This window comes from Hemibagrus wyckioides, linkage group LG14, assembly GCF_019097595.1.
Source record: "Hemibagrus wyckioides isolate EC202008001 linkage group LG14, SWU_Hwy_1.0, whole genome shotgun sequence".
Classification (NCBI taxonomy): domain Eukaryota; kingdom Metazoa; phylum Chordata; class Actinopteri; order Siluriformes; family Bagridae; genus Hemibagrus; species Hemibagrus wyckioides.
The window spans coordinates 18,885,434-18,909,229 of NC_080723.1; the positions used below are offsets into that span (position 1 = coordinate 18,885,434).

General features: G+C 39.1%; 2 protein-coding genes across 8 annotated transcripts in view; one reads left to right on the forward strand and one right to left on the reverse strand.

The window, feature by feature from the left end:
• Positions 1-5,683, reverse strand: part of ppp3cb (protein phosphatase 3, catalytic subunit, beta isozyme) — a 65,885-nt gene extending 60,202 nt beyond the window's left edge. For 5 of the 7 annotated variants that reach the window (XM_058408739.1, XM_058408742.1, XM_058408740.1 and 2 more), the window contains exons 1-2: positions 5,304-5,683; positions 4,750-4,969 (exon numbers count right to left, since the gene is read on the reverse strand). In XM_058408739.1, the coding sequence (XP_058264722.1) occupies positions 4,750-4,906 (157 nt within the window). In that variant the 5' untranslated portion in view covers positions 4,907-4,969; positions 5,304-5,683. The remainder of the gene's footprint in view (positions 1-4,749; positions 4,970-5,303) is intronic. The other 2 variants (XM_058408745.1, XM_058408744.1) reach the window with 1 other exon arrangement.
• Positions 5,684-9,299: 3,616 nt separating this feature from the next.
• ube2d2 (ubiquitin-conjugating enzyme E2D 2 (UBC4/5 homolog, yeast)) lies at positions 9,300-23,079 on the forward strand. Its single transcript, XM_058408410.1, has 7 exons — positions 9,300-9,645; positions 15,994-16,057; positions 17,571-17,602; positions 17,719-17,796; positions 18,189-18,294; positions 20,507-20,600; positions 21,791-23,079. Exons 1-7 carry the CDS (start codon positions 9,622-9,624, stop codon positions 21,834-21,836), a joined length of 444 nt encoding a protein of 147 aa, XP_058264393.1. The 5' UTR covers positions 9,300-9,621; the 3' UTR covers positions 21,837-23,079.
• Positions 23,080-23,796: the final 717 nt, after the last annotated feature.

The following is a 23,796-nucleotide window of genomic DNA, read 5'->3' on the forward strand; positions in this document are numbered from 1 at the left end:
ACCGGTGCTCAATTACACTGTTGGAATCAGAGCTTAGCTTCACTTAACACTAACGACGTCTCTGCAGAAATATACTGCTTGTCACTGCGTCATCTGCTGGCTACTGGCTAACCATTGCATTATGCAGGTATGTGACATCCTCTGGTGACACGACTACATTGAGTCCACCAGGCCTGCAAGGTCATATGCTTCTGTAAGGACACCTTTCAGACATTACTCTTTTTCACCATTATTCTGAAGCATGTGATGCTATTCTGATCACTACTCACCAACACACAACTGATATGAATATGTTACCAGGTCTGAAAACCAATAATATCAGCTGATCTGGTTCAAACATCTATCAGGTTGACTAATAGGTTGGTCTATCAATAAATACAAAATGTAAAAAGCAAGGGAATATATGATGAAGGGATGTGAGTGATGTGGTTCAAGACTATATATAAACATATAAACATTGGCAAAGACGACACTGGTGCAGTGATTAGATTAGATTAGATTAGATTAGATTAGATTAGATTAGATTAGATTAGATTACTACAAATCAAAACCAAAGTATAATTAAAAGCTAAGAAAGCAGCATGTTGTGGTTCTCAGTGCAACATGACAGAAAATTCTTTTCTTTTAACCAAAATATCAGTTGATTTTATTGCCCCACTGATAAATCAGTCACTACTTAATAACTTAATATCCCAGTGTTAATTGTTCACCATCAACTGACTTGAAAATACCCAATATCTCAAGTATTATCCACTGAAACAATATTTACAGTAATAAAGCAGCAAATTGACTGTTTAGGGGGCAGCTGGACATCATGTGAATAAGAAATGGAAGGAATGTGTCACTAAAATTTGGCCCAAATTTAGAAACAGTCAGGCCAACACAATCAATCAATCAAGCAAAATAAACTTCAGGAATTGTTCTGATTGTTTCTGGTTACAATGAAGTAGCCATGTTTGAGCGTAGCATCATCCATCCGCTGTCACGAGTATAATTCCCTGTCTGTTCCACTTCTCATCCTATTCCCTTTTCTCGCATTGTCTTACTCCATTTTTCATATCTTGCCATTACAAAGCTGGTTCAGGTGGCAGCACAGACGTTTCTGTAGGAATAGATGGTCTAAATGATGTGTGGTCAAGAGACAATGACAGTAAATATTCTCTCCCTCTCTCCCTCCCTCTCTCTCTCTCTCTCCCTCTCTCTCTCTCTCTCTCCCCCTCTCTCAGAGAACACAGTATTCCAAATACAGTACCTTACATACTGTAAGTGTTTACTTCCCCCTTACACATTTATAGTTTAACAACCTGGAACTGAAATCATTGGGATTGTGTGTCATAAATGTACACAAAATAGCAATAATATTGAGGTGGGTATGGTATTTCCACTGGTGTGCACGAGGTATAGATAGATAGATAGATAGATAGATAGATAGATAGATAGATAGATAGATAGATAGATAGATAGATAGATAGATAGATAGATAGATAGATAGATAGATAGATAGATAGATAGATAGATAGATAGATAGATAGATAGATAGATAGATAGATAGATAGATAGATAGATAGACAGACAAAAGGCCTCAGAGTTAGTTAAACCTACACCTCCAGTCTGACAGGGGTTGAGATTTTTTTTCACTTTTGTCAAGAAGAATGGGAAAAATATTGCATTAAGCTTCAGATATACAAAGCTGATAGAGGTATACAGCCCTGCTGTAGCTGCAGACAAAAGACATTTTACTAAGTATTCACCTAGAAGGTGAAGGTGAAAATGAATATTTATGCAAACAGCAAATATACACCGATCAGGCATATCATATCAATATTGGGCAGATCACCTGCCCAATATTGTGTTGGTCCCCCTTTTGCTGCCAAAAACAGCCCATGACCCTGTCGCCGGTTCACTACTGTTACTTCCTTGGTCGACTTTGATTGATACTGACCACTGCAGACCGGGAACACCCCACAAGATCTGCAGTTTTGGAGATGCTCTGATCCAGTGGTCTAGCCATCACAATTTGGCCCTTCGTCAAACTCGCTCAAATCCTTACGCTTGCTCATTTTTTCTCCTTCTAACACATCAACTTTGAGGACAAAATGTTCACTTGCTGCCTAATATATCCCACCCACTAACAGGAGCCATGATGAGGAGATCATCAGTGTTATTTACTTCACCTCTCACTGCTCATAATGTTATGCCTGATCAGTGTATGTCTTCTTCTTTTACTATAAATTTAAAATTAAACATTGTGTACCTTCAAGTGATAGACATATCTTTTAATTCAAAATGGGAAAAATTCTAATTCCAGACTGGAAGATTATAAAAAATTGGAAACATTCATAAGAGGGAGAGGAGTGAGGTGTACATACTGATAGGTTTAATGACCAAAAACTCACAACAGTCACAGAAAGGCACATAAGCAGAAATATAAAGACAACGAGCTACATTTCCCTCTCAAGCTGAGCATTATTCGATGTATTGTCATAAGCCACAGCAGTTTTATAGCCTTCTGCTAATAACATCCCTGTACTTTTTGTTTATTAATCTCTCTTTACTGTCTTTGTGTAAGATAAATGAAGGGTCCCTCCCCCCTCAACACTTCATTTTAATTACAAGAACTAAGAAATTAATATCACTGCAACGATTTAGGCGCATATTTTGAATCATAATGGCAATGAATAAAGCATAATTCATATTAGCAATATTAGCCTCAGAGCTCCATTGCAATAACAAAGAGGGAAATGGTGCATACTTAAACAGCTCATGAATATGTGCTTCTGCTACAAGATGACTAACCCAGTATGCTTCCTGTTCAAGTGCTGCTAGGCAAAGGGGGAAAATATAGATGCCATGTATAATCCAGCTAATAACTGAGGCTAGCGTTTAGCTAGCTAGAACTCACAGGACTGTTTAAAGACAATGTATAGGAGCTCTGAGGATAAAAAAAACCACAGGAAAACATTAGGAATATCAATGTTTTAACTCTAATGTGTCGATAAAGATTCTGTACAACAAAAAAATGATAATTTAGCTAGCTAGAAAAAACGTTTCGCTAGCTAGAACTCAAAAGAATGGCGATTAGCTATAGCTAGAACTGATAAGTCTTTTATGCAGATGATGTAAATGATCTGGAACGATGAAAACAGCACAAATTCATGAGGAATATCAAGGTTTCACTCAACTATGTCAGTCATTTTATTAAAAGAAAGATTCCACAACAACAAATTTATCCTTAGAAGTTGTAGCCAACCAAATATACACGAATGCAGCCATTTTTTGTAGTAAGCTTAGCCTAAATATTTTTGCTAGCAGCGTTAAAACTAAGGCCTAAAACCTAGCCAACGTTTGTTAGCTAGTAACAATATTCATTTGTAAAGTCAGCAAGATACATGGACTTAGCACGGCTTACAGCTTAGCCAAAGATAGAAAATTTGACTAAGCTCAGAACAAGATCTGAACAAGGAATAATTTCATATCCTGTTCTGTCAGTGTCAAACTGAACGCAAACAATAGTAAGATAAAGCAAAGAATTTGGTTAGCTAGCTAGGATGCTATTCTAGGTAGCATTTAGTTTTTGTTCTGCTTTTGTTACTTGCCTAGCTTGTCACCTCTGCCCATAAACATACATAGTCTCAAATACAGGGCCAACTGTGGCAACAATAGGCTATATATGTATTTCTTTTCTTTGACAAAAACCTGCATGAGTGCTGATATAAAGTCATCATAGTTAGAATGGCATAGCTACAAACATTGTAAAACAAATATGTTTTTACAAAATATAAATCTTTATGAGACTCTACTTTGTGCAAAAGCCCAAATCTGAGGATTGATCTGTGGTCATTTTCTTTAATCGCGGCTCCATCGTCGTTGTACGAGCTGACATGGAGGACGTGTTATGACACAGTCTTATGGAATTCAACCACGATTTTATTCAGCTCATCATACACTGTGACATGTAATAATAATAATAATCTTCGCTGAAAACGCTTCTGGAGAAAGATTTTGGAGCTAGCATATGCCATAATATGATTATTTCATGCTGAATAGCATATGTTGCTGCACTATTTTGGTCGGCCACAGTCCCTCGGTGAGGGATAGCCCATTTAGAGTGGATTCCAATGATACCCCTCCTGTTCCTCTCTCTCTCTCTCTCTCCCTCTCCCTCTCTCTCTCTCATTCTTGTTTCCCTTCTGGCCGCTCGCTGACTGCCAACATCCTCCCCGATGCCACACTGTCTTCTTTAATAATAATGATATTAATATTACCAATTACTAATTCCATCGCAGCGAGGCAACGCAGGCAATATGACAAAAATGCGAGCACTTTTTGCAATCGCTACAGCACTCTGAAGGCTTTTTAAAACGTTTAGCTCTGCATTTCACACACACACACTCAGCAATACAAAGCACATCCAGTTATATACAGTATATTCACAACTAGCTAAAGCACGTAAGACTCCCAAAACTGTACTTAGACTATTTTTATGATATATTTGTCCTGGCTGGTGTCACAACATGGATGATTAGGAAGCCCATTTGAGCTACTAGACTTTAACTATGACGGATATCATCTGTATAACAAGTCCACAAGCATCTCACAGTCTATCGGCTGTCAGACAGCATCTCTCAGGGTAAGCGAGAGGGTCACGAGATAAAGCCCGAGATCGATCTGTACAGTGAAAGCGGTACTGTAAGATCTTAATGAAATGAAATAAAAGGAAAATACACGGATAAGATAAACCAGTTCTACCTTTAGGTCGTCCTTTGGCTGCTGTCATCGTCAAAGTGGCAAGGAAAAAGGTTTCATTGGAATGAAATGATGCTGATCTCCCTCTCTTTCTCCCTCTCTTTCTTTCTCTCTCGCTCGCGCTCTCTCTCTTTCTCCCTCTCTGTAGCAATTCACGCATTCACCACTAGCAGAAAGATGGTCTGAAGCTCATTAGCCAGCCTCCAGCCTCCAACCTATCAGCCTATCAGGGTACACCAAAAACGGACGACAAATGGGCCATGGAGCATCAGATCACTGATCCAAATAATAGCACGATAATAATAACAACAATAATAATAATAGACCAATGCTACTACGAATAAGAAGGATAATCTAAGAAGATCTGTCGTTTTTTTAAAGCTTGAGCATGTGTGTTGGTTATTACAGAGCAACACAGACAGCCGAGCCCATAATTTGTAAATGCAATTGATCATTTAATGACAGATGGAGACGCGAAGACACACACACACATACACACACAAAAAAAACAAACAAAAAAAAACATCCGGCTGAAACGGGCGCGCGCGCGCACTTACATTTGATGACCCTGTCGGTGGGGTTTAGACCCATGACTGCGTTGGACATGTTCATGGGGCTGTGATGCTTTAGGAGGGCAGCGCGGGCCGCAGCAGCAGCAGCATCACTCGGTGCGGCTCCGCTCCGTTCACCGGAGGAGGAGGAGGATGAAGAGGAGGAGAAGGAAGAAGGAGGGTAGGGAGGTGCACGAGCTCGGCTCTGTCGCAGAGATCACGCAGGAGTGGACGTGCGCGCGCGCTGACGGACGGACAGACGGGGTGACGGATGCTGAAAGATACCGGGGTGTCCTGGCTACTTCTTCCGCTCGCTTCGGGCTTTCCTCGGCTTCCTCGACACGGAGTTTCTGCACCACCCCGGCATGATGGCGGAGGCAGGAACGCCCACGCAAGCCGCTCGCGCGCAATCACGCGCTGCCTCGTGCTGCCATCCGGTGGAAGATACGCACACTGAAGGGAAGTGGAGTGCAGGGGGTTCCCTAGAGTCTGTTTCAATAAATTATAGCTGCTTTGTGAAATTTGTTAACACACTTTTACTGGAACTGTATATTTTTCAGTGCGACACCCTGTTATATGATAATAAATGTATAATAACATATTTGGAAAATTATTGTAACATGATGCCATTGTTTTGCATTGATTGAAGGAAATACGAATTATTCAGTTAATTAGACAGACAGATAGATAGATAGATAGATAGATAGATAGATAGATAGATAGATAGATAGATAGATAGATAGATAGATAGATTTGTAGCATTGACTTGCACTGTATATATCTCAGTATATGTGCACTATAACAAGTATATAAACAAATATATAATACATTTATAATATATCAGTAATAACTTTTCTCAATATTTCTACATCTCTAATTCTTATCATTTTGCATTTTGTCCAAATTAGACATATACTGCTATGACAAAACATTACAAATAAAATCAACTCTTCTTGTTTTCTTTCTTTTCTCCTCTATCTATCTATCTATCTATCTATCTATCTATCTATCTATCTATCTATCTAGCTAGCTAGCTAGCTAGCTAACTAACTAGCTAGCAAGATCCCTGTTAATATGTCAGTCAGGTTTGTCTTATGTATAATAATAATAATAATAATAATAATAATAATAATAATAATAATAAATAGTAATAGTGATGCTTTGCATAGCAAGCACCACTAATAAAACCAAACTGTTTCCACTTTCACTGTAAAATTACAACATATAAAAATTTCAAACAAAAAGGGGGGGGGACACTTATAATAACCTGGTTGCATATGTTTACACACCCCTAAACTAATACTTGAATAAAGAAGCAGCTTTCTATTTTAGTACACCACTCAGGTTTTTTCTTTTCTTTTCTTTTGTAAGAGTCTGTCAGAGTGGCACATCTTGGCTTGGCAATATTTTCCAACTCTTCCATGCAAAAGCATTCAGGATCCATCAGATGGTTGTTTCATTTCACTATGTACCGTGTCAGCTATATGTGGTTGAAATGACAATAAAAGCTTCTTGAATCTTGAATCTTTAATCAGATTATAACATCTCCTGGGTACAACCTGCTTTACACTACCGCTCAAAAGTTTGAGATCACTTGCATGTTTCAGCTTGATTTCAGCTACAGAGGAAGACTCCATCAAGTCGGTCCATCTTGTGGGAGATGCTCCAGGAAGCATGGGGTGAAATCTCATCAGATTATCTTGAAAAACAGACAGCTAGAATGCCCAGGCTGTAATTGCTGCAAAAGGTGGGTTTTTTTTTTTTTTTTGATGAAGGCAAAGAAAACATTCATCCTTTCCCTCAAAATCGTTATTTCTAACTCAGATATGTCAGCATTTCCTGTTCTTTTTTGCTATATTTTCTATTCAGACTAATTTCGTGTGTGGTTCCTTGGAAAACAATACAATATTTGAGCGATCCCAAACTTTTGAGCGGTAGTGTAGGTCACAGAACAGATTTTTAGTTGGGTTCATATCTGTGCTCGGGCTCGATCTTTCAAAAATCTTCTTTTGGTTAAACCATTACTTTGTTGATTTGGATGTATGCTTTGGGTCATTGTTGGGCTGAAAAGTGAAATTCCTTTTCATCTTCAGCTTAATAGCAGACACCTCAAATCAAGTGGGCTTTGTAGCGATTCATACTTCCCTCCACCTCGATTAAAGACCCAGTCCTGGCTGAAGAAAAACAGCCCTAAAGAATGATACTGCCACCACCATGCTGCACCACGGGTATGATCCTCTTTCGGTGATGTGCTTTTGCACCTTTCTGAATTGTAGGATTGTTATACTTATTGAAATTGGTCTCATCAGACCATAATGCATTATGTCTCATGGATTTAAATCAGAGCTTGGATGTTTTTTGTGAGAAAAGCCATCCTACCCCAGAGCCCAGACTTGAGGAATATGAGAGATTGTTGTCACATGCAGAGAGTGATCAGTACTTGTCAGATATTCCTGCCCCACCTTTAATATCGCTGTAGGTCTTTTGGCAGGTTTTTTCCTAGTAAGTATTTGGTTTTGTCATTTTTTATAAATTTTGTGATTTGCGTAAATATGTGATTTCACTGTCCTGCTCTATTTTCTCTATTTGTTGATGACGGCCTTTACAATACTTCCATGGTTTGGTGTTCCATCGAATATTTTGGAAATACTTTTATAGCCCTCTTCTGATCGATACCATTCAACAGGTGCAATAGCATGCATACTTTCTAAGATCTTTGTAGACCTTAAGTCAGAAAGAATCTGCTGAGATTAATCAGAATAATTTCTGTCTCGTCTATCGCACCTGTCTGTCCATCTAAGTGTCTGTCCCCTGTCTGAGTATTTAATATGACATTTACAGTATAGTATCAGTGATGTCAAGCTGTCTTCAAATATACACAGTCTTCAGCGACATGGCCAAATTTAAGAGCATGAGCCGCATTTGTTCATTTTGTGTGCGAAGGAAAAGTAAATTACTGTATTGTACTGCCTACTGTTAAGGTCTATAGTTGAAGCACTACAGTGATATAAGCGTGAGTTAGCTATGATTCATTAAATCTGTGGCGCTCCCAGAGATCAGAATATAACAAAACCAGACACAAGACACTGATAATAACATATGATACACGCCTTATCCATTTATTCTACATAAAAAGATCAATGCGTAAGATTTATTTTGAGATTACTGAGATGACAGTGGATCCTTTCTGTGATGTAAATGAGCCTCTATACTAATAGTAACATTTGAGCCACCCGATTGAGATTCTGATCATTGAGCTTTTTTTGTACTCTGTTAATGATGGGTTTTTTTTTTTTAATGCCATCGGGTATTCGTAATGCCTAATGGACCTGGTATCTGATAGCACGCCCTGTCTGATTTGCATTAAGGATCCTGAATGGAGAAATGAAACGCTCAGCCAAGCATATGTTGCAATCAACTCTTTGCTCTTTTTATCCCGTCCTGGCGAGATTCTCGCTTTGTCTCGCGATATGATACAAAACACACACGATATCCCTCCGCCTTGGCTCAACTTCTCTTTAGAGGTGTTTTCGTGAAAGTGCGATACAAAAAAAAAAAATCCGGAAGCCGGAAGATCGTAGTTTAAGTTTATTTTTTTTTTAATTATGTATTTCAACAACGAATAAAAGGAAGAACTGTAAAGCTTTTACGTATCATCTTTTGAATTAATACATAAAACCAGATTTACCCCCCCTCGTCGAATAAAAAAAAAACGATGAAAGCGTATGAACGCCATTTTGGCTCAAAACGTACGCACTCTTAGCGTAGACATAACTGCGCGTTCCGCCATTTTGGATCTACGCTCGCGCAAATTGCTACAGCGGCTAAGTTACCTAAGAACCGGATAACTCATAAACACCTTCGATGCTCCCTTCACATGCGCACTACCTAGGGGGTGACATGGCGTGATCACGCGCCCTTGGTGGTGCCCTAGAGGAGCGACGCGGCGCTAATTTGAGCCGCGCGTAGGCGGAGGAGTCCCCATTTGAGCGGCTATAACGTGTGTGATTCGGTCGCGGCGGCCGCTGCAGGAGGAAGGAGCGTTTTAGCCTCTCTCTCTCTCTCTCGCTCGCTCACTCACTCACTCACTCACTCAGAGTGCTGCTTATAATACCTTTCAGTTTCGCCTTTGAAAAAAAAGAAAAAAAAACCCATCATCGACCGGGTTCCGTCATCTCCGATCACATTTGGTAGAAGTCTTCACCCTCGCCTGGTTGTTTTGGCCGGCGCTCAGAATCGAAAGGAGAATTTATATAGAAATTGTATAAGAAAATACGCGAGTGCGCTTTCCACTGACAGCAGCAGCAGCAGCAGCAGCACAACAATGGCACTGAAGAGAATTCATAAGGTAAGGGGGAAGGAAGTGAGGCCTCCGTTTCGCACTTCGACTTTTCTCATCCATCCATCCACATTGATTTACAGCGTTTCCACATCACGGCCACTTCTTAAAATAATAAGATTCAGAAACGTTTAGATGGATATCACGGCATATTTTTTCCAACAATCCGGTGGCGAAGAAAAATCTAGCTTTGGGCTAGTTTAGCTCTAACGCATCGTGTTGTAATGTTCGCTAGCTAGATGTCGTGTAGCTAATAATAATAATTATTATTATTATTATCAACTTATTCCTATTACAGCCATAATCCCGTTGAGAGACAAAATGGAGGACGCGTTATTCGTTCCTATGGAGTTGAACGTTCGTAAAAGGATACATTAAATAGACAGATGGATGGATAGATAGATAGATAGATATGTAGATAGCTAGCCGGCACGACTCTTGTGGGTTAGCTAAGCTAAGCTAGCTCGCTAGTCACCAGGCCCGCTTTTAAAGTTGCTTCCGACGATTATAACGCGCGACCTCAAAGCTAACGAATCGAGCCTCGACGTATTAAGACGAATATTTAAATTCCCGTTGCTAGGAGACGGCTAAGTCGGCTAGTTCGGTGGCTAGTTATTTTATTTTCTTTCTCGCTAACGAAGCAGGAGGCTAGTTTAACAACTAGCTGGCTAAGCAAAAAAAAAAAAAAAAAGGCGTCAGCGGCTAACCACTACAGATTTACAGTCGGTTTCTGTAATGGTTATAGAAACCCTGTTATACTCCCCGGTTTTTATATCTGACGTTGATCCAAGGAGCGCCGTGTTAATAAGTTTTGGCACCCCTTTTGCCTAGTCACCCTTCGCTTCACGCTAACCTTCGAGTTTCAACGCAAACGCGGCTTACTCACATAACCCAACTATTCAACTTCACACCCTGAATTAAACCTCTTACTCACATTATACCCTGATTTTTTTTTTTTGCCCCAATTTCTCTACCCTACACCAGTTGTTAACTCACTCTGGATACCTGATCCTACATTTTTTTTTATATATATATATATATATATATATATATATATATATATATATATATATATATATATATATCTCCCCGCGAAGATTTTTCTTTTCTAACCTTTTTAACTTCCGTCTCTTTCGATTTTACTATAGGTGTGTAGGAGAGAGAAGAAATGTATTTCTATTTTTTCCTCCTTTTCACTCGTTTCGGTTTCTGAGTTTGATGTGAAGTGTCCTGTCAGGTTTAGAGAGAGATAATCTGTACTTCATTACAGTTGGCTCGATATTATCGGTGTGACTTCGATACCGATACTCTGTGTATTACGGTAATTAATACATGAGAAGAAGGGCCTACCTTATGTGTATATATATTTTTTAAATCTAAAACAAATTCCAAAACAAACTTATTTCGCAAATATAACAAAATATTAAAATATCAGTAGCCTGTTTGTTGAACCTAATGAGATTTTTTTTTTCCCCTTTCCAGAACTTTCCGTCGTCACATCTTTTTCACTCGGTCTTTAAATATTGCCTGTATTAAAAAATTTAAAGGAAAAATCTCCAAGGACACACAAAACTCTCACCAATTATTCTTGTTTCTTAGAGAGAAATTCTCTATATGTAATCTCCGAATCTATCACCGAGAGAGGTTATCACAGTGTTAGTGCTGCACTGTGTACATAGCTAGTCTGTAAGCAATATGTCTTTCTCATATCAGGACAATCCATTATGGTCATTTTTTTTTTTCATTGGTTTAATGTGAGTTAAGAGCTGGAGACAGTTTTGGTTCGGTTTTGTTCAAGAGCGTCATGTTTGATAGGCGTCACATGTAATAAAGTAAGGAACATGCTAGCAGCTGGAGTAAGAGCGTGAGGCGATTACAGTAGTCACTGATGGCACAGCCGAAGGGTTTTCAGTGCCGTCGTATCCCCTGGTGTGTGTAGGAACTTAGAACGATGTTGTAGGATTTCAAAAAAGTTGAGAAATCCAGTCCACTTTTTTATTGAGTAACAAAAAGCACTGGAGTAAAGAAATGAGACGATATTAGACATAAATACTTAGACATTTTATTCAGTATTCTTTGAAGTAACAGTCCAGCCGTTCACCCTAATGACCCGTATCTGATATTTATGCCTTTAAGTAGTTCTTTTTCGACCTTTGGACCACATCTTTCAGTTTCTGTTGCGCTGAATGTTTTAACTTGTCCAAGTGTCCTCTCTGGATTAGAGAAATACAACCTGTAGTTAAATACGTTTCAGACATATTGACTCTCAGTACCTGTAATTACCATAATACCTGACACCCAAAACCAAACTGTGGTCAAAAGTTTGTCGTCACGTGGCAGGTTATAACCGTGTCAACAAAATGGTTCTAACACCCAGAACGCCTTTAAAATGACCTCCTCCTACATATAGGGTTATTATTATTATTATTATTATTATTATTATTATTATTATTATTATTATTGTTGGAGGACTAGAGCTTATTCTACCAATAGAACACTTTTATTAATTTTCATCAGGTTTGAGATGAAGTTATTGTAACTTTATTGTTATTGAGGTATTGTAACTTTGGTAATGAAAGCTTACGACTTGGAACAATTTTCATTATTTTATTAGCCCTCATACGACATGGCATGAAGCTCAAAACTGTGAAATGACCTCGATTTATTTACTGTAACATCCCAGCTATTGAGTTTCCTTCAACAGCTTTAAACGCCCAGGTTGTTCTCAAGTCTTCTCAAGTTCATTATAAAGTAGGGATTTGTTTGAGACATGTATGATATTTTTGTTACAATGTTGAATTACAGACTGAAATTGTTGCATGGAATTTGCAAGAGAATTTAACATTTTATAATATTGAACTTTTTGATACTTTAACTCAGGCAACACTTTTAGCCCAAAAACTAGATTGATGCCTCATGCCAACCTCATTTTTGGTAAAGCTAAGGCCGCTTTCATGCCTATTTTATCTAGTTCAGCTCACTTTGACATACACTATATTGGCAAAAGTTTTGGGACACCCCTCCAAACATTGAGTTCAGGTGGTGTTTTTCAGGGGTTGGGCTCGGCCCCTTAGTTCCAGTGAAAGGAACTCTTAATGCTTCAGCTTCATACCAAGACATTTTGGACAATTTTTTTTGCTCGTAACTTTGTGGGAACAGTTTGGGGATGACCCCTTCCTGTTCCAACATGAATGCACACTAGTGCACAAAGAAAGGTCCATAAACACATGGATGAGCGAATTTGGTGTGGAGGAACTTCAGAGTCCTGACCTCAACCTGATAGAACACCTTTGGGATGAATTAGAGCGGAGACTGTGAACCAGGCCTTTTCGTCCAACATCAGTGCCTGACCTCACAAATGCTGAAATACAAAAATTCCTGTCAAGGGGTGGGGTTTATTAGTCAGGAAGTGAACAGTCAGTTCTTCAAACTGATGTGTTAAAAGCAGGAAAAAGGGGCGAGTGACTTTGAAAAGGGCCAGATTGTGATAGCTAGACACCTGGGTCAGAGCTTCAAAACAGCAGGCCTTGTGGGGTTTTCTAGTATGCTGTGGTTCAGTCCTACCAAAAGTGGTTAGAGGAAGGACAAACAGTGGTCAGGGTCATGGACACATCATTGATGTGAAGGCTAGCCCGTCTGGTCCGATCCCACAGAAGAGCTACTACAGCACAAATTGGTGTAAAAGTTCATGCTGGTTCAGTTAGAAAGGTGTCAGAACACTGCTGTGCATGGGGCTGACCAGTCAGAGTTTTCATGCTGACCCCCTGTTTACCAAACATTTGTTGGCCATGCTGGATAAATGAATCTGATCCACGGAGGCCCCACCTTGCAACTTGCAGGACTCTGCTGTTAACTTCCTGGTCCCGGATACCACAGCACACCTTCAGAGATCTGCTGGCATCCATGACTCAAAGGGTCAGAGCTGGTGGCACAAGGTGGACCTACGCAATATTAGGCACAAGGTGGACCTACGCAATATTAGGCACAAGGTGGACCTACGCAATATTAGGCACAAGGTGGACCTACGCAATATTAGGCACAAGGTGGACCTACGCAATATTAGGCACAAGGTGGACCTATGCAATGTTAGGCACAAGGTGGACCTACGCAATGTTAGGCAGGTGGTTTAATGTTATGGTTGATCGGTGATGTATAAATACATTTATGTGAAATATGTGATCATAAACTGATGTCAAAATTGACAGTTTACAGTTTTCAAGGTTCTGTGCAACGTTTTTGTTTCTAACAAGTTGTTTTCAAATGAACTTGCATTTTGTATTAGAAAAAGATATAAGATCTTTACATTTGTAATGTATTTACTAGGGATGCAACAATACAGTTAACCCACGGTTCAATACGTACTGCGGTTTTTACCCACAGTGTTCGGTTCGGATGGCTTGGCAACTTATAAAGTTTTTTTTTTTTTTTTTTTCAAAATTTCTTTGCTTTGTGCTTTAGCCAATTCATTTTTGATTTTTTGCGCGTCTTTGCGTAGAGGTCGGGAATTACCTCGGTGCTTAAAAAAAGGCCATGTCGGTAGTGTGTAATGCGGTGCGAGCACTTTTATAAGTTGCCGAAAGCCCACATCACCGAAATGGCTGCAAATCTTTAGCAATTGTTATATTATAATTATTTTTTGTGTCTCTCGGAACCAGTTGGGTGTGAACGCTGGAAGGAATCAGATAGGAACTGTTTCTTTTTGGATGCCTGTGTTACCTGCTCTGCCATCCTGCTTCCAGACAGCGATATCGCGGGGTGATGGCGCTACAGATGTGCGGTCATGTTGGAAGTATTTCCATTTGAGTAGTAACTCATGTGGAACGATGCTTAAACACAGTAATTTTTTGTTTCATCGGCATCATAGTCAAATGTCCCCACACCACAGATTTTAAAGACGGCGCTGCTTCCTCGCGTTTCTGTCTCACTTCACCGCTCTCCAGGGTTAGAGTGAAATCTGACAGCAGCATCACAAGCATGGTTACCGCCCCTAACTTTAGCGCTCACTGATTGGATATTTACTTGCGGGGAGGCGTGGCTGTCTCAGCGCATAGCCATACAGTAAGGCAAACACAAACAGGCGGTTCAGAGAGTAATAAAACACATGGTTATTATTATTTCTAGGAAAAAACGCAGTTCACATACGCGTATTGAACCGTGGCGGTCGTACCGAACGGTTCAATGTTATATTGAGTATTGTGGAATCCCTAGTATTTACTCACATTACAGTGTGAATATCATCACTTTGCTCAGCCATAATGTGAACACGTCACTCTTATACACAGCAACAGATCCCCCGGTCCTCCAGAAAACCCAGCTCTCTGTATTTATCTGTATGTATTTATCTTGCACTGTCGAGGCTGCTGCCACCTGATATACACTTTTCTACAAAATTTATATATAAAATAATTTTTTTTTAAAAAACACAAAAAATGGGAAATGTAGTATTTCTTGTAGACATTATGAATCATGATGTTTCTATATTTTTAAGGTTTTTTTAAGCCACCTCTCTGTCCTAGTGTGTATCATGTAGCATAGATGTTTTGATAATAATGTGGTGTGTGTGTGTGTGTGTGTATATATTACTTTTATATATAGTATTTAATTTTATTTATTTATTTATTTTTTCTGTATCGCCGGCTTCTCGGCACAGTATATAATTAAAACCAGATTACATGAAGGTGGTGAAATATTAACTCTTGTTTTGTTTTTTTTAATCACACGTTTCCTTGTTAAATATGGCATTTTCTATGTTTGTAGGCAACAGATCAGTTCTGTAAATGTACAGTCCATATCTCCATACTGTTTTTTTCAGGATAATCACTGCACGCTTGTTGAACTCGAACAGGCTGATCCTTGTGTGCATGTGTGTGTTTATATATACATGTGTATTTTTAAAGCTTTCCCAGCCTGACGCCTTGTTTTTATGTATGATGAATGATTTTGGTTACACAGCAGTCTGAGGGTTGTGGAGAGGGGGAATATAATGCACTGTGACCTGACGTCTGATTAGTACATCTAAAACACACCAGTGAGGGAAAGTGTTCAGAAACGCCATCAACAAATCCAGTGTGGTGTAGTCCAGTTAATGTTATACAGTGTGACGAATATCATAATTTTTTTTTTTTTTTTTTTTTAATAAGCTTGTGTTCTGTGATATCCATCTAAAAATTGTGAATTTAAAGTGAACAATATAACTACAGGTATTACATTTGACATCAACTCATACAGTTAACAGAGTTGATGTGCAACAAGAAATCAAAGTTCATGGTTACAATAGACTTTTTGTGACCGTCTCTGTCTCTGCATTATGAATGAATCAGTTAAGAAGTTAAGCCTGTGTGTGTGTGTGTGTTATAGGAGCTGCACGATTTGGGCCGTGATCCCCCTGCCCAGTGCTCAGCAGGACCAGTAGGGGATGACAGTAAGTACCAGTCAGTTATCTCAAACCTTATCTGAGCTGAATGTTTAACTTTTTCAACTAAATGTAACCTATAAAGAGAAAAAGTTCCTGGAATTCCATTCTCGTCACGTATATGTTAAGACTTCGGCGCTGCTCTGATTCTAAAACAAACCTGTTGACGAGGTGCGCGCTCTAACGAGGCAGTATAGTGATAATGGTGCCATTAGTCTTTCTCTTCATAGCGCTGTCTGATTTCAGCTTTTCATCGTTTCATTTAACTCTTCACGGCGTTAATGTGTAATCTCTCGGTAATGTGTGATCACTGCATGTTTATATAATGTATACACTTTGTGTAAGGGATTAGCGCCTGTTTTAAATTGAAACAAGTAAATGTTTGATTTTTCCAAGCTTCAATTTTGTGCTCCGATCTGATACTTTTGGCCCCTGGAGATGCAGTGGGTTAGTTGGTAGGAGAAATAATTGTTTAATGGAGTGTGATGAAGAAACTCTTCCCACATTTTCTGATTATCCTGAAGGTGATGTAAAATGTGATCGAGAATAATGGTTTAAGCCGTGGTGTACCCGGTGGCTAAGAAAACTGAATGCTCAACTATGAAGGCTACTGCACATCCTAGAGGCGGAGCTTTGGCATCATGGGCGGTTATAGGGGGTGGGCTCGAGGAGAAGAAATTTAAATATCAAGCCCACCTACTTAAATATTCAACACCTAATTGTGGGGAAAAACAGGACTAGTCTTATTAGTTGTACCTAAGAATCAATTATTAAACACAATTCTCGATTTTGGAAAGTCGTATTCGTGCAAAAATTGAGAGTGAGGAAGTAGTAAGAAAACATTTGCAGCGAGGAGTCAAACCATCACCTTAGCTAACATTTGGGAACACTTTGGGTTTTATGAGGTGGGCAATAAAATAATAATAATAAAAAAAACAGCTTGACAAGACCCATGTATGCAAGACCTGTTGTGCCAAGATTAAACACTTTAAACACAACGAGTAGAAGAATTCACCTCTGGCATTTTCTTCACACTGCTAGAGTTTTAAAAAATACCTGTCAAAGTCGTATCACGGGTGTCACCCAGCTGATTAGAGCAAGAAAAGTCTTTTGGAGTATTCTTTTTCTACATCACATCTGCGTTTCTTTGGCACATACATTCAATTCTGTGAATGGAAGTGAATGATGAGGCAGGTGAAGATTCCCACCACGGTTAAGTTATAATGTCCTGGGAGTGTTGTCCTGAACTGGGTGATGTTTTCCTGACTTCTTGTGAATAATAATGACAACTCGGTTATCAGATTAGCACGACTGATTCATTTGCTTAACATCGTCAACTTTTCTCATCGACAGTGAAAAGTCACAGGGCTTTAAGTGATTGTTTCTCAGCAGCCAGTTTTGTCTAAACAGTTTCTGCATATTTGGTTCTGTTAATTATGAACTAAACGTCTTTAAATAAACATGTTGACCCTTTTGAATCGCATTTGAATTCACATTCATGTCATATTTTTTCCTCTTGTAGTGTTTCACTGGCAGGCCACAATAATGGGACCAGTAAGTACATTTTCCGCTCTCTTTCATTTCAGGACAACCATAATCCATCACTTGTGTGTGTGTTTGTATATATTTACATGTATACATATTTTCCCATTTTTTTTGCCTTCCTACAGAACGACAGTCCTTATCAGGGTGGCGTGTTCTTCTTGACCATTCACTTCCCCACAGATTACCCCTTCAAACCGCCAAAGGTCAGTTCTTTCTGGAAATCACTTGCTGTGTGTGGCGTAAGAAGCTAATGAACAGTCTCTGTAGGGCCCGAATGAGGAAATGGTTTTCGACATATCCTCATTCAAATGAGCTTGCTCTTTTTTTTTTTTTTTTTTTTTAAATAACAAAAACAAATGAACATGACGTTAGCGTTAACTTTCCATTTCAGGTAAAACGTGCGTACGTCAATTCGGGCAGCTTCGTTTTATTTACCTAGTTGTATATTAAAACTTCAGATTGTGATCGTGAGGCGTTACGGTTTTTAGTTTCTTAAATCATAACTAATAGATTATGAATGACTAATGTTTTTGTTTGTTGTTTACTAATCATCTTTGTGGGTGCCCCCCGCTTCTCCCTCTCCTGTGCCTTCTAGGTTGCGTTTACCACAAGAATTTACCACCCAAATATCAACAGCAATGGCAGCATCTGTCTGGATATTCTACGGTCTCAGTGGTCTCCTGCACTCACCATTTCCAAAGGTACACAACAAGCATTAGCCCGTAAATGACCAGAAAACTGCTTTTATTTTTCTAGCTGAGTAAATCTGGACTCTGTTCATGTACAGTAACTCTTTATGGTTCTATTGAGAGGTCTTTAAAAATAAATACAGAAAGAAAGAAGGGAAAAACCTTTTACTTTTGAGAGATTTTTAATTCAATGAATAAATCTCAGCACAGCAGATTTACTGAGTATCAGAACAGAAAAAGTGCCACAGGGAATCACAGTAGAACAGCGGCACACTGCGAAACTGTTCCATCACTAAGAAATTTATTAAGAAAGATTCGGTCTCCTCCGGGGGTTTTGCGATCACAGGTGAACCCTTAATGATATGAGAGATTTCAAAAAGTCTTCAGCAGATTTGGCCCGAGACGTTTCATGTGACGTCCTGAAACGTAACAACGCTCATTCAGTCAAAGCTTCCTGGGATTGATGTGCATTGCACATGTTTGTGTGGAATAAAGCAAAATCTTGAAGGGCCCGAGGTCACGTGTGCATGCCAGCATGGCGCAAAGCGGAGTGCATTATTTTTGCATAACGGTGTGGTCCCGTGCGTGTTCTCCTCTCCTGTTAAGCGTTTACTGCCAGTCTTGAATTATGAGGAGCGTCCGCTGTACAAGACTTTGCGTTCAAAAAGAAGCAATTACATATGACGAGAGCATTAATGTTAACCTATCGTTCATGTTCCAGCCGGAGCAGTGATGCACATGCTTTGACCAATCAGATTTGAGAGTTTTATGACACTGGTGTATAAGGCAGGTGTTTAGACAGGTTGCTATGTGCTTGTGCACAATAAATGTATCTGTATACTGCACGTGAGTAACAACGTCTCATTGTATTGATGCAAAAATGTTAAGGAAAAGCATTTGATAGTCAAATGGGTGCCCTTAGGGAAAAAATTCAGTCTGAAGGTTGTCCAAAGTGACCTTAATCTTTAAGAACGCTATCAAACTTCAAACTGGAGATCAGGCACAGCTTCTGCAGTACAACACCGTCCACCATCTTGTTTATTTTGAGTTGTCACATCAGCATATTTCCATACTTCCATTTTCTCAGTCCCGACTACAAAACGTCAGTCTGGTCAACAAAAAGAAATTATTTTTTACAGTAGACAAAGCTGGACAGAGCTTTTGCCTGCAAGTTGTCATGGTAACTCTGACTGATGGACAGCCTACAGTGTGTGTATGCAGCTGTTTTTAATGTAACAAACTATCATTAGAATTAGAGATTTCCATAGTGAACGTAGACATGTGGAGTGCTGCTGTTTAGAATATCAACAGTGTAGGAACACCTTGTCCAATCAAATTCTAGGTCCATAGCTAACTCCTGTATGGACGTTTTATTCCAGTCTACACTATTTTTAGACATGACAACTCAAGCGATGTGATGTGATTCCACTGAAATCACTAACCTGTTGCTGTAAACACAACTTAAAGTCTGGATAGAGTCTTGGAGGAACAAAAAGACACGTAGTCCTGTTCATTCCTCACTCTCCTGGTCAGGAACTTTGCTGTGTAAAACTGCTATTGACTGGTTTGGAAGATTATCTGCTATAATTTTGGTGAAAACGGTGTTTGTTTCCTCATATGGAATGAGGATTGGCATATGGTTTAAAGTTCATACCTGACACAAGGAACTGAAAAAGCACTGTGTAGATAATACCTTCTAGGAATTGCCCCGCCTTTATTACTGTAACTGTAACGCCTTATTACGGAGAGGGGGAAAAAAAAAGTTTGATCTCCATTGTGTAGAACAGTTGAATTATTGAACTACCAAAAGACATGAAAATCTTACTTGGTAATACTTCATTTATTTTGTTATTGTTACTTGTGCACACAACCTTCAAAATCCCTCTTTGTCCTTGGTGAGGCATGCAGAGTAACTTTTCAACAAGAAAACATGAACAAGAAAATTCACCGTTTCGATAAAAATCCTTTGAAACTAGAATACATCAGTTAAAGTAACTCATTTGTATGATTTGTGCGGTCACATGGGCTGCCGAAATGACTTGACCTTGAGACTTGAGGCAGCTTAATAAAAAATGTTCTCGATTATTGCCAGGTAAAGTATACAGTTTAAAGGAACCTGAGCGCCCAAGAGTGTCTGAATGAGAAATGTAGATGGTGATGAATTAAAAGAAAAATCTTTATTTTTCTCGTTGTCTGATTTATTTTCTTTTGTTTTGTTCCACAGTCCTGTTGTCTATCTGCTCTCTGCTGTGTGACCCCAATCCGGATGACCCCTTAGTACCCGAGATTGCCCGCATCTACAAGACTGACAGGGAAAAGTGAGTGTCTCAGGACATTTATTATAAAAGACTAAGCCATGCACTATTGCTCTGATTGAACATAACATATTACTTTTTCTTCCATTGTCAATGTAAATCTTAACATCCGTGCTCATGTGTGTGAAATAATGCTGTAGCTTTATATTAATTTACAGGGAGAGAAAAACATTTTTTTTTTTTTTTTTTTCTGAACACATTTCATTCCTAGAATTTTGTTTGCAGCAAAAATTTACACTTGAGTGTTAAATCTGATGAAGTTGCTGATTTTTAATTCGTTTGTCATCAATATAGGATGCTATAAATTTAGTGAGAATTAGTACTCACTTAGTGAATAAATTACTGAAGCAAACGAATTTATGCAGCCATACACTCGCAAATCAGATCTCTTTGTGATGTAGTGATATAGAGAAATAATTAAAAACGTTGTGGTACAGTTCCTGTTCCTACTCTGAAGCTGATTATTTGCCTAGGGTCTGTTACATGAAAATGTCTGTTACAAAACAGACACTGGAGACTACTTCCATGTAATAATAGTCTCCTCAAGGAAACCACCTTTTACACTCACTATACAAGTCGCTGTGTACGTTGAACAGCATAACGCTTGTAACAAAAAGACCAGTCAGACCTCATGTAGTATAGTTTGTGATATAATACAGCAAAGAACTTGCATTAGTATGTGGATTTATAATGATGAGCTTGTTTCATTTTTTTAAGCCCCCGATATCACCTCCCTGTTCAATCTCAAAGGCAGGTTTAATTTGGGTAAATGAAATTCTTCCTCATCATGGTGGAATTTAATGCTATACGAGTTCAAATACATACATAAAGATGTGTACAGGATGGTGACGGATGCGCATCAGTAGATGCGTCGGGGCAAAACCACAAGACTCTCTTTCCTGTGCAGACTGAAAGAGAGAGAGTGCTCTCTTTCCACCCGTACAGTGACTCGCTGAAGTTCACACACTCGCTCGTTCTCCTAAACATCGTTCATTATCTACACTTTAACTTTTGCTTTTTGTTTCTTTGACCATCTGAAAGAAAAGAGAAACCTGACTGCTAGTGAAATGGCCGGCACATGAAGTTTAAAACGCAGACAATGAGGAATTTGTGTGTTCCTGTATGCCAGCGGTTGATTTTTTTTTTTTTGGTTTTTTTTTTTGTTGTAACGTTTCTTCTTTTTTTTTTTCCAGGTACAACAGAATAGCTCGGGAATGGACACAAAAGTATGCAATGTAGTTTTGGAGTTCTAATCATGGCGGGAAACAAAACAAAACAAAAAAAAATTTACACCTCTCCGTCTTAAGGTTAGGGGAGATTTGAAAGTTTAAGAGATAAAAACAAAAACAAAAAAAGATTAAGAAAAAAAAAGATCTTGTTGGTTTCCATTGGAGTGCTTTCTTTAAGCCACACTTCCCCTCACCAGAGCACCTGCCCCATTCCCCTCTCTCTACCCCTACCCCTTCATAGCCATGGTGTACATACTTTCAGTCCAACTCCAGCTTATCCCTTCATCACCACCATCTTCCTGAACACCCCGCGCTCGGCATCTTTGCTTTAGCGTCTCCGTTGCTGTGGTGACTTGCCTGCTTAGGGTCAGCCAGATTCAATTTTTTTGCCGTTGAAATTGTCCACAGCTCGGGGGGGGGGGAAATTAAATAAAAAGCATTCCTTGTTTTTAAACACTGGGGAGGGGGGAGGGAGGGCCATTCTCATTTCCATTTTGTGTCGTAGTGGAGATTTACTCCTCTTTTTTTTTTTTTTTTTTTTCTTCCCCCTCTCATTTATTTTCATTTCCTGGGTTTCAAACTGTATATTGGATCAGGAAAAAGGGGTTCTTTCCTTCTGTTTTGTGTTTTCCATGTGGCAGAGGAGGGGAGGGGTACATGCTGGCTATCTTTTTTGTATAAAATCTAAATAAAGGAGTTCTTTTAGAATCATAGCAGGTTATTAATGGAACAATGTCAGATCTTTTGGGTCCTCTCTTGTGAATCATTCTAAAGGACTTGAAATACTATGAATATATTTTTTGTTTTTTTTTTGTTTGTTTTTTTTCCCTTCTCCATTTGCCATAACCAAGACTGTCTCTACCCCTTCCCTAAGCCACGAGCAACTTCACCCGCATTCACACTTCTGGAGGATTTTGGACCGGTTTATTTAAAATAAAAATGGAGAAAAAAAAAAGCAGTCTTAGATAAGCACGTGTTTAGGGTTTTTTTCTTTTCTTTTCTTTTCTTTTCTTTTTTCTCTCCTTTACCACCACCCCCTTGTAACTCTTAGTTCCACTTTTAGCTGCATTATTTCCACCCTTGCTCTTGATGAATTAGATGCTAACATGGCTGAGACAGACTTGATTGGGTCCCCGGGTGAGAGGACACAAACTCCTCACAGACAAACTTCTGTATATTTAATTTCCTGACAGGCTCTTTGAGCTTTGTGTGTTGATTAAAACTGTGTAATAAAAATGATTACTAAAGTCTGATCATGGGATGTGGTTGATGAATTTTTTTTTGTTTGTTTGTTTTTCCATAACTGTGCGTCCTAAATTGTTGTACATCCTAGAATGTCCTATTTTTTGCACCGCTTATATTTGCATTTAATTTTGAAACATCTGCAACACAGTTTGCAAAGCACTTGAGTCGTAACAACTTCCTCCACCTGGCGCTCTCATGCAGCTGTATCGGCTGTCAGCTCTCTTATGGTAGAAATAAACCAGTTCAGAAGGTGCCGTTGTAGGGAAATTATCCACACTGGTAGTTATAAGAGCAGCATTTTTCCAGTGTGTTTTAGAGAGGAGTTTTTTTGTCAGGCTTTTTAAACTGTTTACTCTGGAACGTCCACAAGATAAGTTAGGTGGTTCTGCCGTTTATGAACAGTTGTTCATTACCAGTGTGTGGCTCTCGCTCTCTCGCTCTCGCTCTCGCTCTCGCTCTCTCTCTCTCGCTCTCTCTCTCTCGCTCTCATACAGCTTGTCATGTTACTAAGTAACCACAAAGCACAGAATCTATTTGCTGCACTATATTGCCAAAAGTTTTGGGACACCCCTCCAAAAACTGGAATTACGGGGTTGGGCTTGATCCCTTACTCCTAGTGAAAGGAACTCTTAATGCTTCAGTTATACCAAGATATTTTGGACAATTTGGAAGCATAAAATTGTCCAAAATGTCTTAGTATGCTGAAGCATTAAGAGTTCCTTTTT

Excerpts from the sequence above, each read along its gene's own strand:
- ube2d2 (XM_058408410.1), top strand. The coding sequence starts at position 9,622 with ATGGCACTGAAGAGAATTCATAAG. Across the intron at positions 9,646-15,993 it reads CACTGAAGAGAATTCATAAG|GAGCTGCACGATTTGGGCCG; the intron begins GTAAGGGGGAAG and ends TGTGTGTTATAG. Across the intron at positions 17,797-18,188 it reads ACCCCTTCAAACCGCCAAAG|GTTGCGTTTACCACAAGAAT; the intron begins GTCAGTTCTTTC and ends TGTGCCTTCTAG.